Genomic DNA, 15,228 nt, shown 5'->3' with positions numbered 1-15,228 from the left:
GCTTTTTCGGAGGCCGGGACGTCGGCCGGTAGCTGACTGGAGTGTGTTCGCGACCGAGCAACGGTTATTGGAGGCGTAGAAACCTGCAGGTTGAGGCTGCGGGTCCTGTTGGCCGGAGGGCCCAGACGTGGAAGGCAGGTTTGTCCCTAGTTCCCAGACTGCCCCAGCCCCTGGGTCAGGACAGGTCGTTGGAAGAGAACACAGCCCTGACTGGACAGCCCATGAGGCGCCACAGTAGGCCCCCCCGGACTCAGACTCCGGTTGAGGTCTTTGGGTGGGGTGTGTACACCGGAGTCTTTGGGTGGGGTGTGTACACAGCGCGTTGTAGCCGCGTGTAGACGTCGAACAGACTTCTTGCACGTCGCCGCTGCCAACCGCATTCCTGCCGCTGGGGCCCAGTCAGAAGCTGGGCTCGGGCATCTCGGGGTCCCAGAGCCCATGGTCGGGGAGGGCGTCGGCCATTGTTGATGTTTGTGTGGTACTCAGAAGCCTAAGAGCCCTTGCAAGCCCCTCTCTGGTGCGGAGTGTGAGTTCGCTTGGTATTTCTGTGCCCAGGAAAAAAAAATCCAGAACCTGCCTTGCTCCCCAGAATGACTTCAAGAATGTTTCCTAAAGGCCTGGATCTGTATCCGGCTTCAAGCCCAAGATGTGAAAACAAAGCAGAGGCAGCCCGTGCCCTGGGGTTTCCCAAGTTTTATTTCTATAAGTGACGTTTGGAAATTAATGTTTACCTCAGTGTGATTTACGTTGTTACTAAATTGTGTTCATGCCTGTTTTCCTCCTTGGATAGTGAATGTAGGAGCAGAAATAACTTATCGAGGTTCGTATTTTGCCTTTTCATGTGATAGGTGTTTGTTGGATTGGGATTGAAATATGTTAGGAGGCTAAACATGGAAAAAACTACAACGAATTTTGTTGTAGAAGAAAACCTGTTTTCACATGTTGAAGTTATAAAGACAGCAGCAACTTGCCGTTACAATTATTCTGGGTATTGAGGCCTTTGTCTTTGGTATTGTATAACACAGGGATCTCAAATTAATGGCCAAAGGAGGTGACCTGCCCAGTGTTCTAAGGTGAGATAGAGCGTGTTCTCACAGGGCTAGTTCAGCTGTTTATTGTTTCCTCCCCAGCCTTGTAAGCACACTGCTTTGCCCGTGTTGTAGTCCATTCCCTTCTTTGTAATTCTGGTTCAGAACTGTCTCATTGTGGGTGCTTGGTCCTGAGATACATGATGTAGACTGTGTGAGAATCCGCGTATGTTTAGGAAGCCAGGTTTTAGCCACCCCAGTCCTAATCCATTCCTAACAAAGTTGGAGAAATAGATGATAAGTTCTTATTTCAGGAAGCAAAAGATTCTGTAAAGTATTTCCCTTATTAGATTTGAAACCAGAGTGTTGTTTTTTTTTTTTAATTAAATTTTTAAAATTGGAGTTCAATTTGCCAACATATAGCATAACACCAGAGTGTTAAATCGTAATTTCGGTGAATTACTAGGCTGGGAACTTGATTTTTTGTTGATACCATAGGAGTTACAAATTTCTTTCTTTGAAGGTTTTGTCAGCTTCATTTGTAAATTTGGATTGCTAAAGAGAAGTTTCAGATTTTGGTATTGAAGAAAATGAAGAGAAACCCAAGTGAAAGTTCAACTCGAAGTACAGCAGGTATTCATTTTATTCAATAATATTTATTACATTTTTATTTTAGTTTTTCTATATTTTTATATACCATGTAAACCTTGTGTAGTTTATAGATGGAACATTTTGGAAGGAACCTTTTAAAAGGTTTGAACATACAGTCTAGCCTCTTTACTTTTTAGGTCCAAAGAACTAAAATAACTTAGACAAAACCTGTAGTGATAGAGGTGGGAGTAAAATGAAATATTCCTGGGTTTACCCTAGTATTCTTTCTAGAAACCCTATGTACTTGAGTTGTTTTTCACTTTCAAGCTGAAAACAAAGAAATAGATTTATTTCTATTTGTATCTGCGACTTATTTAAAATATTTCCAGAAGCATTTCTGTCTCCCTAACAACTTACCCTGCCATTTCTGCTTACCCAAATGATTAGTTAGTAGAATGAAGAGAACCAGGGGACTGATGATAATGCACAGTGAAGACAGGAATAGCTACTATTTATGGTGGCTGTATTGTATTCTCTCCATTTAATTATATGTATTTATTTAATCCTCACATCAGTCCTCTGAGATAGGCATTACTATTATCATCCCTGTTTCCTGGATGAGAAACTGAGGCACAGGGAGGTTAAATAAGTAAATTATGAAGTGGCAGGGCCAGCATTTGAACCTGGGACTCTGGCTCTAGCATCCATGCTCTTAATCACCAGATTAGCCTGCTTCTCTGTTATGTCATATTAGCACAATGACTTAAGGAAATTGCCCAAGTTTATACTTTGAAGTTGTGATTCAAACCCAGGCAGTCTGATTTCAGAGCTCACATAATTTTCCCAGCCTTTTATCAGACAGTTATCACAGAGTCTATATTTTCCCATAGTACAAGTTGATGGACCAACTAGAGTATGATCAAGTGGCAAGATCTCTGAACTGAGATTTAGGAAGCTTGGGTTCTATCTAGGCACCACGCAAGCTATTCGGACCCCTTTTTTTGGTCTGAGATCCCTTCTTTTGCTTGACCTGAGATCTCAGGCCTCCCATCTGGAGGGCCTGGAAGTAATATTTATTTATGCTCATGTGGAGTGAGTATTACCACTTGAAGCATTCTCAAAATGATCCACAGAAAATATGCATTACAGATACCTGGAGTGCATGCTAAAATTGCAGTTTTAGGGGTTTTCTTTGTTTTTTTTTTTAATTTTTTTTTATTCATGAGAGACACACACAGAGAGAGGCAGAGACACAGGCAGAGGGAGAAGCAGGCTCCATGCAGGGAGCCCAACGTGGGACTCGATCCCGGGTCTCCAGAATCACACCCTGTGCTGAAGGTGGCACTAAACCGCTGAGCTACCTGGGTTGCCCAGAATTTTAGGTTCTAAATTAAATCTGTTGAATAAAATATATGAGAGCGAGGTCTAGGAACTGGCATATTAAGCACAATTCCACGTAAATCTTAGTCAAACTAAAGATGGAGAACCATGGCCTTAAAGGGTGTGCTCTCATAGTCCAAAGAGTGCCTAGTGTTTTAGAAAGCATGGGTTAGAGTTTGGTTCTCCTTCACCTCTATTGTACTTGCAGGGTCCCCTCCAGTTGACATGGTAATAAGCAAGCGCAGAAGAAAAATAAGGAAAACAAAAAGTGGATTTGGAAAGGGTTGAGGGGTGAGGAAGGAAATGGGAATTACTTCCAAACAAGAGAAATTAAACCAGTGTTAATGTAGAACAGGAAAGGAGTTGTTATAGAGACAAATGAGGTTATTTGGGACCTTAAAAAGAATGTAAAAACCAATTCAAAGATGTAGAAATAAATCTGTAATAAATATAAAATAACACATAAAAGTAGACAAAGTAGTTGTTATACTCAGTTATCCTATAACTAGACCTGATTATTTGCCTATTATGTACTAATTTATTGGTACATTGAATTTAGGCTGTTTGCCTGTACCATTGTTCAATCAGAAGAAGAGGAATAGACAACCATTAACTTCCAATCCACTTACAAATGATCCAAGTGTCAGTACTGCTTCTGACAGTTACGATTTCCCTCCTCTACCACCAGGTAAGAAAATAAGGTGAAAATTTTCAGAAAATAAGAATTAGGAATGTAGAAAATTACCATTTTTATTTTATTATAACGGAAATAGAAAGTTTATTTTTTTTTTCTTTTTTCCCCTATCCAAATATAGGGATTACTTGGCTCTTTCTGAACATTCCAGTACAGTAGTTTGAGTTTCCTTGTCTACAAGGGTGGCTTCGCATTTAAATGGAGTATCTCAGATCTGGAGACTTTGTTCTAATGAAGTTGTAGCTCACATTGTAAAGATTTGGTTTTTCTTTTTCAAGTTATATGGATATTGTGACTTAGGCATGTGGTGATAAAGAATGGGGACACTCGGGTTACCTCAGGAATTGGGATATGGGTGCATATGAACACAGGAAAAATGAGAGAAAATTTAGACCTTAGGAAGGATAGAAACCTGAAATTTTTACTGCTTGGCCTTTTTCTCTTCTGATAACATTTCTTCATTTGTTGCTTCATTTCTCTCATCAAGTTGGCTTCCTTATAGCTTCAACTAGCCCATATCCTTGCTGGGAGTCAACATAGCCTTTGAGTTCTAGTTCTCAGAGTCCACTGTTGATTGCCTTCTATATCTTTTGATTAAATTCTAGAGATAAAAAAAAAATTCTAGAGATAGCTTTGGTTCAGTTAAGGTCATTAAAATTCTGGTTTAGCTTTATTATTAGGCCTCTCATCTCTGCAACAATTAGCTGTGGTGGTGGGTGCTGAGAGGTCTTAATATCTGCTGACCTTTTATTTCTCTTCAGAACAAGGCATGGACAGGCAGGCTTTCTGAAATATACTTAATATATGCTGGTTATATACATTTATAGGTTTTTGAGCATACTTTAAAAATCTTTTATAGGATCTTTTGCAACTAGAATTTTAAAATCAATCTCTCTTTCTCTATATATTATATGTTATATTTGATATGTATTTGATATATATGTTAATAAATATATATATTTGAGATATATATATATGTTAATTCCATCTAGCATGCAACCATAGGCCTTAGTCTGCTTGTAAAGCTATGATTCTTTTCTTTTCTTCTACATTTGAGGAATTCATAGTAGGAATTTTATATTATTTTCATTTTTATGGATAAAAGATTATTTTCATTTTTATGGATAAAACATAAAAATTCACATGGATATGCATAAATGGGCATTTATCTAGTTATCCTATGCCATCTAAAAAATTCTCTGAGGGATCCCTGGGTGGCACAGCGATTTGGCGCCTGCCTTTGGCCCAGGGCGCGATCCTGGAGACCCAGGATCGAATCCCACGTCGGGCTCCCGGTGCATGGAGCCTGCTTCTCCTTCTGCCTGTGTCTCTGCCTCTCTCTCTCTCTCTCTCTCTGTGACTATCATAAATAAATAAAAATTTAAAAAAAAATAAAAAATTCTCTGACATTTAAAATGTTTTTGTGAATAGCATGAATGTTGTCCTAGAAAAATAACATTTGAAGCTACTCCATAGGGAAATGTTCATCCTCCTGAAGTACTGAACTGTCCAAGTTCTGAGCAGGATTACTATCTGTCAGAGATGTAATAAGAGTCTTATATTGGGTAAGAGATAAGGCTAGATCAGTGTTTTTCAAGCTTTATCTTGATCCATTAGTCTGGTCAGGAAACATTTATGTCTGTAATAGATATGGTCTCTGCCTTCAAAAAACTTACTAATATATGGCTCTGCTTCTTTAAAGAAAGAAATAGAAGAGAATAGAAAATACAGAGTGCATCACACACAGAGTGCATCACACATCACTCCTTTGTCATATATATATATATATATATATATATATATATATATATATACACACGCGCGCGCGCATATGTGCTGGGCTATGATGTATTTTCTTTATGAATTTTTTGCCATGGGTTTAGGTAAAAAAAATTTAAGAAACATTGATTACAATGAATTTATACTACAAAGTACAAGATGCTGCACTAGAATTGATCGTGGAAAAGATACAAACTATTAATTTTGCTTAAAATACAATGGGGAAGAAAGACACCTATAAAAATTAATAAGGTAGGTTGTGACAGATTCCACAACAAAGTACCGTTGAACACATCCATATTTTCAAGACCTTTTCTTCAAACTTTTAGTTTCCCACCAATTAAATACATATGAAATAATTATTTTTTTAAAAGGGTACCTATCTTACTTTTTATCTTTGTTACTTGTATCTTTTGAGATTGGGCCTGGGAAGCTGTGAATCCAGAGTTGCCTCCTTTAATGAAAACAATGAACACAGGGTAGGTGGAAAAATGTGTACCAGTGACTCTATGTATCTGTTACTGACTGATGTTATTCTTCAGTGTATATTTTACATTTCTTAGTTTGGAAACAAACTATTAATATTTAATAAGACATGTTTCTTTGAAAGGGAAATACCACATTCAGTTTCTCATCCTCTGAGAAGTCAAGATTCTGTGTCTAAGTCTATTCAATCAAATACTGAAAGAAGCAAAAGTCATTGGAGGTGAGTTTACTTAAGATTTCTTTTTTCTATACTTTCTCCTTCCCCACCTTTTATCTCCTTCATTCCCTCTTCTCCTTCTCTTCTTCCTTTCTCAGACAAAATTACATCTAGGAAGTTTTTATACCTAATAGTAACTAGCCATAGCAGTATAAGCTATGTTTTTATAAAAGAAGTTTAAAAATGGTATATAAAACTTTAAAAATAGGTAATTTGTCAGTATGTTTCCAAAGAATTCCTCATATTATAATGAAATTTCTGCCAGTATTTATCACCCTGCTATGAATCATTAATAATCTAATTGATAATAGGTGAAGAGTCAGGAATAATTGTCTTTTGGTGTTGGATATACTTAGAAATTGACAACCAAATAGAATAGTCAATTTTACCCTAGTAAGACAGCTCCATGGTAAATAGAACAGAATAAGAAAGAAAGATGATCAAAATGCATATGCATAAACAATGGCAGGTACACAGGAAATGAAGAGGATCATCTTCTGGATCATTGCCATAAGGATCTAAGTTTAATCCTTAAATATTAAAAATAGATAGGAAAAGGATATGGATTATTGGTTAGGTTGGATTTTAGTATTGAGTAACTAGTAACTACTGAAGGAACTAATTTTGGGAACAAAGTATTGGAACAACAACATCAAATATATATCATGTATCAGTCTTGTTTAGTGCTTTTGATATGTTATTTTAATAATCCTTACAGCATCCTGTAAAGTTAATATTATCTTCACTTTTATTAGAGATACCATATTTTTTAAAGGGGAGAAACTTTTAATAGTTAATAAATACATCAAAACAGTTTGTATTTTTTAAAATTAGTTTTGATCACGCTAATTTCCTCAGAACCAATTAGTTACTTTCTTTAGGACCAGGGCTTATTAACTAGGCCATTCAGTGATTTGAGATGGTCCTTGGAGGCACAGTTTCAGCTGCAGGTGCTACAAGAAAATCCATTTTGGACTGGCATTAGAGAATTAGGCAACAGATTGTAATCTGGACAGACAGTATCAGATATTCCACTTTGAAATAATAGATAATCTACTAGACAGTTGGAATATAACAACAGAAATCCAGGAGCAACTTTCTAAAAGTAGAAAACCCAACTAGGCAGCTGGTTATCTGCTGAAGCTCTTTTAACTCGTTCTGTGCTTAGGTTTAGAACCTGTGCTTTACCTTCATATCCATGTAGCCCCAATAAGAGTTTGTTTTTGGGGGATCTCATTGGATGCCTAGATCCAAGGAGAAGGATCCAAAGGAAACACTATTCTGCCCTGCTCAGAAGCCACTACAACTTAAGCACCTTTCATGGTCTGGTTGGGATGTTGAGGACCTGGCTGAGCTGAATTGGCTGCTGAAACAGCCAGATGTTCTGTGTGCTCACCCAGGAAGAACAAAGGACTGTAGTTCTTCCAGGACTTGTCCCCAGGCCAGGACCACCTACTAGACAAAAATGTGGGAGGAACTTGTAGATGTGCTGTTTACCAATGAGTTGTAAAGCGGAAAGAAACTTTACTAAACTGATAAGAAATGTAATTTTCATAGCTATAAAAGAGGAAAGGTAAATTTTGGTTTCTGTTCTCTCTATTGAAAATAAAATTGTCATGTGAAGAGGTTGTCAATGTAGGAAGAATTTTTATAGAGGTGTATCAGGCAGTTAATTAATAAAAATACTAGTAATATTTTTCCTGGATATTGTGATGTTTGTGATATCCATCAACTTTTAAACGTTTGAAATTATTTGTGATTTCTTTTCTCATTATTTTCATACCTAATTTTGCACCTAATTAAGAAGGCCACATTTTACATGCTTCAGGCCCCATACAGTCTGGACTTGTGCCTGGTAGCTAGGGAAACTGGACCTTTCTTTGGATTATTTTCTTTAACAAGGGATGAGTTGTATTATTTGCTCCCTTGTGATACTGGTGATATTTTTCAGGAAAATTATTCAGAAATAAGAATTTGTGACCTGGACTAGTTTCTCCCTATGGAACTCTTAACTAATCTGCTTAGAGATTATACTTTTGATTTTGGCCTTATTAACTTTATGTTCTCATCAGCTAATGTAACTCACTTAGATTAATGTAGCTGCTAAAATGTTGCAACAGATTCATAAGTCAGGCTTTAAAGCTATATAGTAAAAGTACAAAATTTCTAATCAAATGTTATCTACACTGTCTGTATTTATTCTCCTTATGATTTGTTTTGTTTTCATTTTTTAAAATATTTAAATTCAGTTTGTTGACATACAGCATAACACCCAGTGTCTCCTTGTGACTTAAAATCACCTTTAAGCCATAGTTTAGCTTATTAAAATTTTACTTTGTAGAAAATTTTAAAATAAACATATAAGGAAGTAGGCAGATATCCTCAGACTCCTACCACTCAGAGACAATCACTGTTGTATGAAAGCTTTTATGTAGTTTAAAAATATACTTTTTAGCATTGGGCTCTGAGTTGGGAGACTAGGATTCTCAGAGTTCCAGATTGATAGTAACTTGTATAACATCAGGCAAGTTACTTCCTGAGAAGTATAATGTATTGTAGGGTTGTTGTGAAAATGTATTTGGAATTTCTAACTAGTCAGTAGTTACAAAGTACTTTATAATCCACAATTTTTCACTATTAGTTTTTTAAAATAAAAATATATAGAAACAAACCTAATATTAAAAACAAACTATTACAGCTACAGAGATGGCAACAAAAAGACCAGCTGGAAAACTTGGGATAGAAATGATGTTAGGCCTCTGTGCGAAAGAACAAACCTGGTAGCAAATGATGGAATAAATTCTTGTCCAAGGAGTTGGGGAACTCAACAAGGGAAACAGTTAAGAGTATCAGAACCTCCTAACTCATCTCACCAAAGAGAAACTGAAGTACTCAGACAAGCACATTCCTCAAAAATACCTGGCTCTACAATGGGAGGTCTAGACAAAAACAGTGCATTACAGGCAGTTAAGCCTCACTTTCAACAAAATCAGTTTAAGAAGAAAATGTTGGATGATACTCCAGAAAAAAGCACTCTCCAGGTAAACTTTTAAATATGGAATATTTACATTTAAAAATATGAAATATTTAGATAACAAAGATAAGAGCATTTAAAATCAATGTAATGGCATGTATTTCATGATAAACACAAATACCTAGTTTCATTGGTGTATATAAATGTTTCCAAAATATTTCCTTAGAGGTTGTGAGTGGCTGGTTCTTTTCATAGTCACTTTAGAGTGTCCTACCAGGTTCTGAATTTCACTGTTGACTGATTATGGAGATGATAAGAGTTTATCCATTACTTACAGAAATTCTCCCAGTTCTTCATATGTCAGTCTAAGTTTTTTTTTTATAACAGGGGTTAGCATACTCTTTTTATAAAGGGTCAGATAGAAAATATTTTTTACTTCATGGGTCATATGGCCTTTCTTAAGCTATACACTCAATTCTGCCATTGTAGCTTGAAAGCAGCCATAGACAATATATAAATGAATAGGCTTAGCTGTGTTCCAATAAAAGTTTACAAAAACAGGTTAGATTTGGACTGCAGGCCACAGTTTATCTTTCCAGCTTCATATTCCATAATCTACAAATTCTCTAATAGACTAGTCATTTCAGACCCTTCACGATTCTCTGAACATGATATGCATTGTAATATGACTCTGCTTTGGTTTATATTTTTCCCTATACCTGTACTTCAGTCTTACTTCCTCCTCTCACCACTCCTTTCTTCAATTGTTCTTTGTAAATATCTTTTATATATTATGTATGCTAGTTGTTCACTACCTTCTATCCTTGTCCCCTGGTCCAATAGATTTTTTTACTCTCTGTCTTCTCTGTGCTCTGGAAAGATGAGTTGTCCTGCATAGTGCATCATCCTGAGGTCACTAGGCTAGCTCTTGTTAGGGGTCAGCCATTGAGAGTCACTGGCAGGAAATCAGAGGGTGGAGAGGAGGTTGGGTTTTCCCATTTTCTCCCTTTTTAAATGTTATGTTGTAGGCAGTAGTTGTTCCTAAATGACATAGCCCCTCCATGAGTCCAGCTTTCACAGATGTGATTTTATTTTCTTCCCTTGTCCTTTCAGCCTAGGAATGACAGAAGTCTCTTATTGTTGTTAGGTTTGAGGGCTTAAATACCCTGTGTTTGTTCTGCCCATATACCCATAAGAAGTCTTTTCAACAAGCCATTTGAGTATTTTTTTTTTTTTTTTGCTAGAAACCTGACTAATGCAGCATATATCATAGTGGCTTTCAACCTTATGTTTCCTTGGACACAAGAATGATATGATATAGTTACCTGAGTAACAGTTGCATATTATGGCAGTAGCTCTCAATGGGAGGCATTCATGTCTTGGTTAGGAAGGGGAGGAGGAAGGAAGGTAATTGTAGTTGAAAAAAGTCCCACCAAGTGTTGTTTGATGTGCCCCCACCCTCACAAAGGAAGTGCTACCTCCCCCCCCCCCCCCCCCCGCAGGTTAGTACCTTAACATACTGTATTCTTAGTTCATCTTTAAAAATGCCAAACACATTCCCATCTTAGGGTCTTTAACTTTGCTATTCCCTTAGTCCTCACTTAATAACCTATTTAAAGTATTAATTCCTGTTTCTTTTTTTTTTCTTTTCCCCCCCCCTAATTCCTGTTTCTTTTTATCCTTTTACCCTGTTTTTTTTATTCATAGTATATATCAATTCCTGATATTCTATTATGTATTTATTTTCTGAATCCTCCATTAGAGGGCAAAATCTGTGAGATATCTTGTCTGTTTCAAGTACGGTGCTATTTCCTCATTACCCACATTTGACACGTAGTAAATGCCAGTAAGTACCTTTGGAATGAATGAGTGAACGTGTCTGGCCCCCTCTTAGGGTGTGAACACATTAGGGAAAGGAATTATGTTTTACTCACCTGAGTTTATTACAGGATTGGCACACAATGCTTTAAAAATATTTAATAAATGAATGAATGTCCATATAAATAATTCTCTTAAAAAATTCAATAAATAAATGAGTGAGTGAATGTCCACACAAACAATTCTCTTCTTGATTTTCTCCAAGTATATCCTGGTTTCTCTTCCTATAAAGTGCTAATGTCTTTAATTTAGGATGTACTAAAGGATGTACTAAAATTTTCAGTAGTTTTTGAAACATACTTTATACATTTTATACACAAGGACCTAGAATCTTTACGTGGAAAGTTAAAGAGTATGATGAAAAAAAATGAGAAGTTTTTCTAATGCTGTTTTTATTTTTCAAAAGGGAAGCTCATTATACCAGTTAAAGCTTAAGGAAAAAGATAATTCTTTAAGAATTATATCTGCAGTTATTGAAAGCATGAAGTACTGGCGTGAACATGCACAGAAAACTGTACTTCTTTTTGAAATATTGGGTAGGTATAGTACTTCAGAAAACCTCAGTAATACTATTTGAACAATAGTTTTGAATGTCTATTGGAATACCTAGGGGAATCTTTTTTTTTTAAATTTATTTATTTGAGAGAGAGAGATAGGGAGAGAGCACGAGTGAGGAGGAAAGAGAGAAGGCGGACTCCACTCTGAGCAGGGAGCCCAATGTGGGGCTCAGTCCCAGGACCCTGGGATCATGACCTGAGGTGAAGGCAGATGCTTAACTGAGCCACCCACGCATTCCAGTACCTAGAGGATCTTAAAAATAACAGTTGCAAAAGGAGATTATGGTTTATTAGGATTTTCTTCACTCTGGATATGTCATTGATTTGTGTGACTTAAGATTTATTTGGTTATATATGGTAGTAGTCTTCAAATTGATAATGTTAAAACTGGAAAGGTTGTTAGAAGGGCTCTGACTTAATGCCTGAGTTGGGGAGGGCCAGAAATACTGTTTTCCTTAGTATAAAACAGTTTCAGAAATATTGTTCCCTCTAAAGATGTTTTTATTATTGTATAAATAAAACTAGAAGAGTTTGGTGTAGGAATAGTTATTTAAACATCACTCTTCACTGTTAAACTTTATTTGCATTTTACCAGCACTGATTCCCCCTACCCCCATTTTAATTTTGCTTAGCTGTTCTCGATTCAGCCGTTACACCTGGTCCATATTATTCGAAGAATTTCCTTATGCGAGATGGGAAAAATACTCTGTCTTGTGTATTTTATGAAATAGTAAGTATTTCAAATATTCCTTGCAAAGCCTGTGCCAACAAAACATACAAGTGTGGGCTGTAATTCCATTGCAGTAGAAATTCTGTTAACAATTTAGTAGTACTTTCAACATTTTATTTGGCTTCAGTTCTTACCTTAAAGTTCTTACCTTTGTTCAGTTAATATAGATAATCTGCTATATGCCAGGTACTGTGCTAGATGCAAGGGATACAAAGTGGGATATAATATAAAAAGTGCTAAATAGCTCTTCCTCTCAAAGAGCTTATTATAATTTCAGAAAGAATTACATAATTGTTACACTGTGGTATGATAAATGGTATGGTAAAGGTATGTACCATGTGCTATAAATATAAAAGATAGGAAGGATGGGCAGATCAGAGAAAGGTTTTCAAAGAATGTAATCTATCTTATCTTACATATTTAAAGAGTACTAAATGAAGCCAAAATCGGTTGGGGGAGGAGAGAGGTGGGAGGAATGCATTCTTAGGTGAGAGGGTGGCATATGCAAAGACATGGTGTTGAGAGAAAGCATGGACTGTAGAGGAAATTGCAAGTAGTTTATAATCACCAGAGTGTGCGGGGATAGTGGTTCTGAAATTGGAGGAAGGCGGGGGGGTGGGCTGGGTTATAGGAAAGACTCTTGGTGACAAGTCTGCAGGTGACCAAGGAGGCTGGGGATTTTGTAAGAATTACATACTTGTAGAAGAGTTTAGTATTAATTTTGAAAAAGCCCTTAATTCTGAAATCAGACTTGTATTCCAATTTTTACTCCACCATTTACTAGCTTTGCAGCCTTGAGTAAGCTACTAATTTCCTGAGTTTTTTTAATCTGTAAAATGGAGAGACTAATTCCTACTTTAAAAGATTATTTTGGAGATTAGATAATAAAACATAGGAATATACAGCATCTGACACGTAATAAATGATCAAGAAATAGTAATTATATTATTAATTTCTGTAATACCTTTAATGCTTATTTTTCTCTAGTCTATTAAGTTTTAATTTTTTTATTGAAGTATAGCATATGCCTAAAAGTATACAAATCAGAATTGTACAATTCTAAGAAGTACCTATAAAATATCCCAAAGTGAACATTACCAAGGCTAAGAAATAGAACATTGCTATCACCCCATTCATCCTGTGTCTCCTCTCATTCACTATGTCCTGTCTCCTACCTAAAAGCAACTACTATCCTGACTTATTATCACAAATTAATTCTATTTAGTTTTGAATCTTATATAAATACTATTATATGATACATCTTTTATGTCTTTCCCTCAACACAATATTTGTTAGATTCATCAGTGTTGTTTTATGTAACTATAGTCCATTTATTTATATTTCCATTCACAATATTCCATTGTAAAACAATTTAGCTTTTCATTCTACTGTTGGCAGCATTCGAGTTTCCAGATTTTTTGCTGTTATGAATAATGTTCTGTGAATATTCTTATATACGTCTCTTATGCATATGCACACATTTCTGTTGAGCATATATGTAGAAGTAAAATCACTGCATCATAGTGCATGTATATAAACATACACAATTAGCAATTTAGCAATTATCACTACTACCTTTTATAACTAGTGATTTTTATGACATTTGGGGCAAGTAATTCCAGAATACTTTACTTTTATTCATAATTGAGAGGATTTGATGCTGCCTGGTCTTTTTCCATTTTACTGATCCCATTAAGGCATAGCACTTGTGGGTCCCAACCCCTAAGCCAGGGATGAGGGTGGGAGTGGTGACTAGAATCTCTCTTCCTTGGTAGCCTCTGATTCCATTATTTATTACTCAGTCCTAGGAGCCTGTCAAAGGTCTGCTCAGTTTCTTATACTCTCAGTTGCCTTGACTATCCTTGACAGATAACCTCAAAGGGAAACATCCCTAAGTGTCAAGTCCCATTTTGGACTCCTGTACTTTCCTAGATTGGAGCCTCTCTAATCCCTCATTGCATTGATGTCTCTCTAGTATCTATAAGAAGATTTTAAAATATTTCATCCAGCTGTTCTAGTTCTTAGAGAGTTGGTCTGAACTACTTGGTCAGCTGTCTACTGGAAGTTGAACTCTAAGCAGTCTAATAAAGTGAATAATTCATGTACCATTGCATTGGGAGTTATTCAGTCTTTTAAGAAACAACAGCCCACTAGCTTGTAAGAAGCTCTACCCAAGTGAAGATCCTTCCTCTGTGATAAGGCACCCATATATGCCTAGCTGTAATGGTCTTATCAGTGGTGGGGCCCTAAATCAGGTGAGGGAATTAAAGCATTTTGGTGTGATTCATATTTAATTGGTCATATTACTAGTTTAAAAAAATTGAAATTCGGATGAAGTAAATAAATAACTCCATTGATATTTATTTTTTTTAAAAACAGGATCGCGAACTTCCAAGACTGATTAGAGGCCGAGTTCATAGGTGTGTTGGAAACTATGACCAGAAAAAGAATATTTTCAAATGTGTTTCTGTCAGACCAGCGTCTGTTTCTGAACAAAAATCTTTCCAAGCATTTGTTAAAATTGTGGATGCTGAGATGAAGTGCTATACTGATATAATGAATGAAATTTAAATAGTGATGAAGGAAGTTTAAATAGTATAATTTAAAGCATTTTCCTCTTATTGTTTAAATGATCATCTCCATGGTTGTAGCTACTGAGTTTTTTTGTATTTCATTTATTGAATTAAAATATTTCAATCATTTTAAATGTGGAAAGAGTTTTTTTTAAATGAAAATGGTACAGTTGCTAAAATTAAACCATTTATAGATAAAAATGCTCAAAGTAATGGGAATAGGTAGTTAACATGATGTAATAGTGTGTTTGAATCAGCCCAAAAGCCAACATTAAGCTTAATGGGAAAAATATAGAGACATTCCCGCTAAAGTCAGGAGTATGACAAGGGTGCCAAGTACT

The 15,228-nt window shown here is 36.1% G+C and overlaps 1 protein-coding gene across 1 annotated transcript; it reads left to right on the top strand.

Annotated features, from left to right (window-relative positions):
- Window positions 1-15,021, top strand: SPATA22 (spermatogenesis associated 22). The gene is made up of 9 exons (XM_025987976.2): window positions 1-138; window positions 1,552-1,661; window positions 3,559-3,687; window positions 5,891-5,951; window positions 6,083-6,178; window positions 8,874-9,216; window positions 11,434-11,563; window positions 12,217-12,314; window positions 14,694-15,021. Exons 2-9 carry the CDS (start codon window positions 1,619-1,621, stop codon window positions 14,883-14,885), a joined length of 1,092 nt encoding a protein of 363 aa, XP_025843761.1. The 5' UTR covers window positions 1-138; window positions 1,552-1,618; the 3' UTR covers window positions 14,886-15,021.
- Window positions 15,022-15,228: the final 207 nt, after the last annotated feature.

Source organism: Vulpes vulpes, chromosome 2 (genome assembly GCF_048418805.1).
Source record: "Vulpes vulpes isolate BD-2025 chromosome 2, VulVul3, whole genome shotgun sequence".
NCBI classification, from domain to species: Eukaryota; Metazoa; Chordata; class Mammalia; order Carnivora; family Canidae; genus Vulpes; species Vulpes vulpes.
Note: the sequence above shows the minus strand (reverse complement) of the source record. Positions and strands in the feature narration are given on the sequence as shown.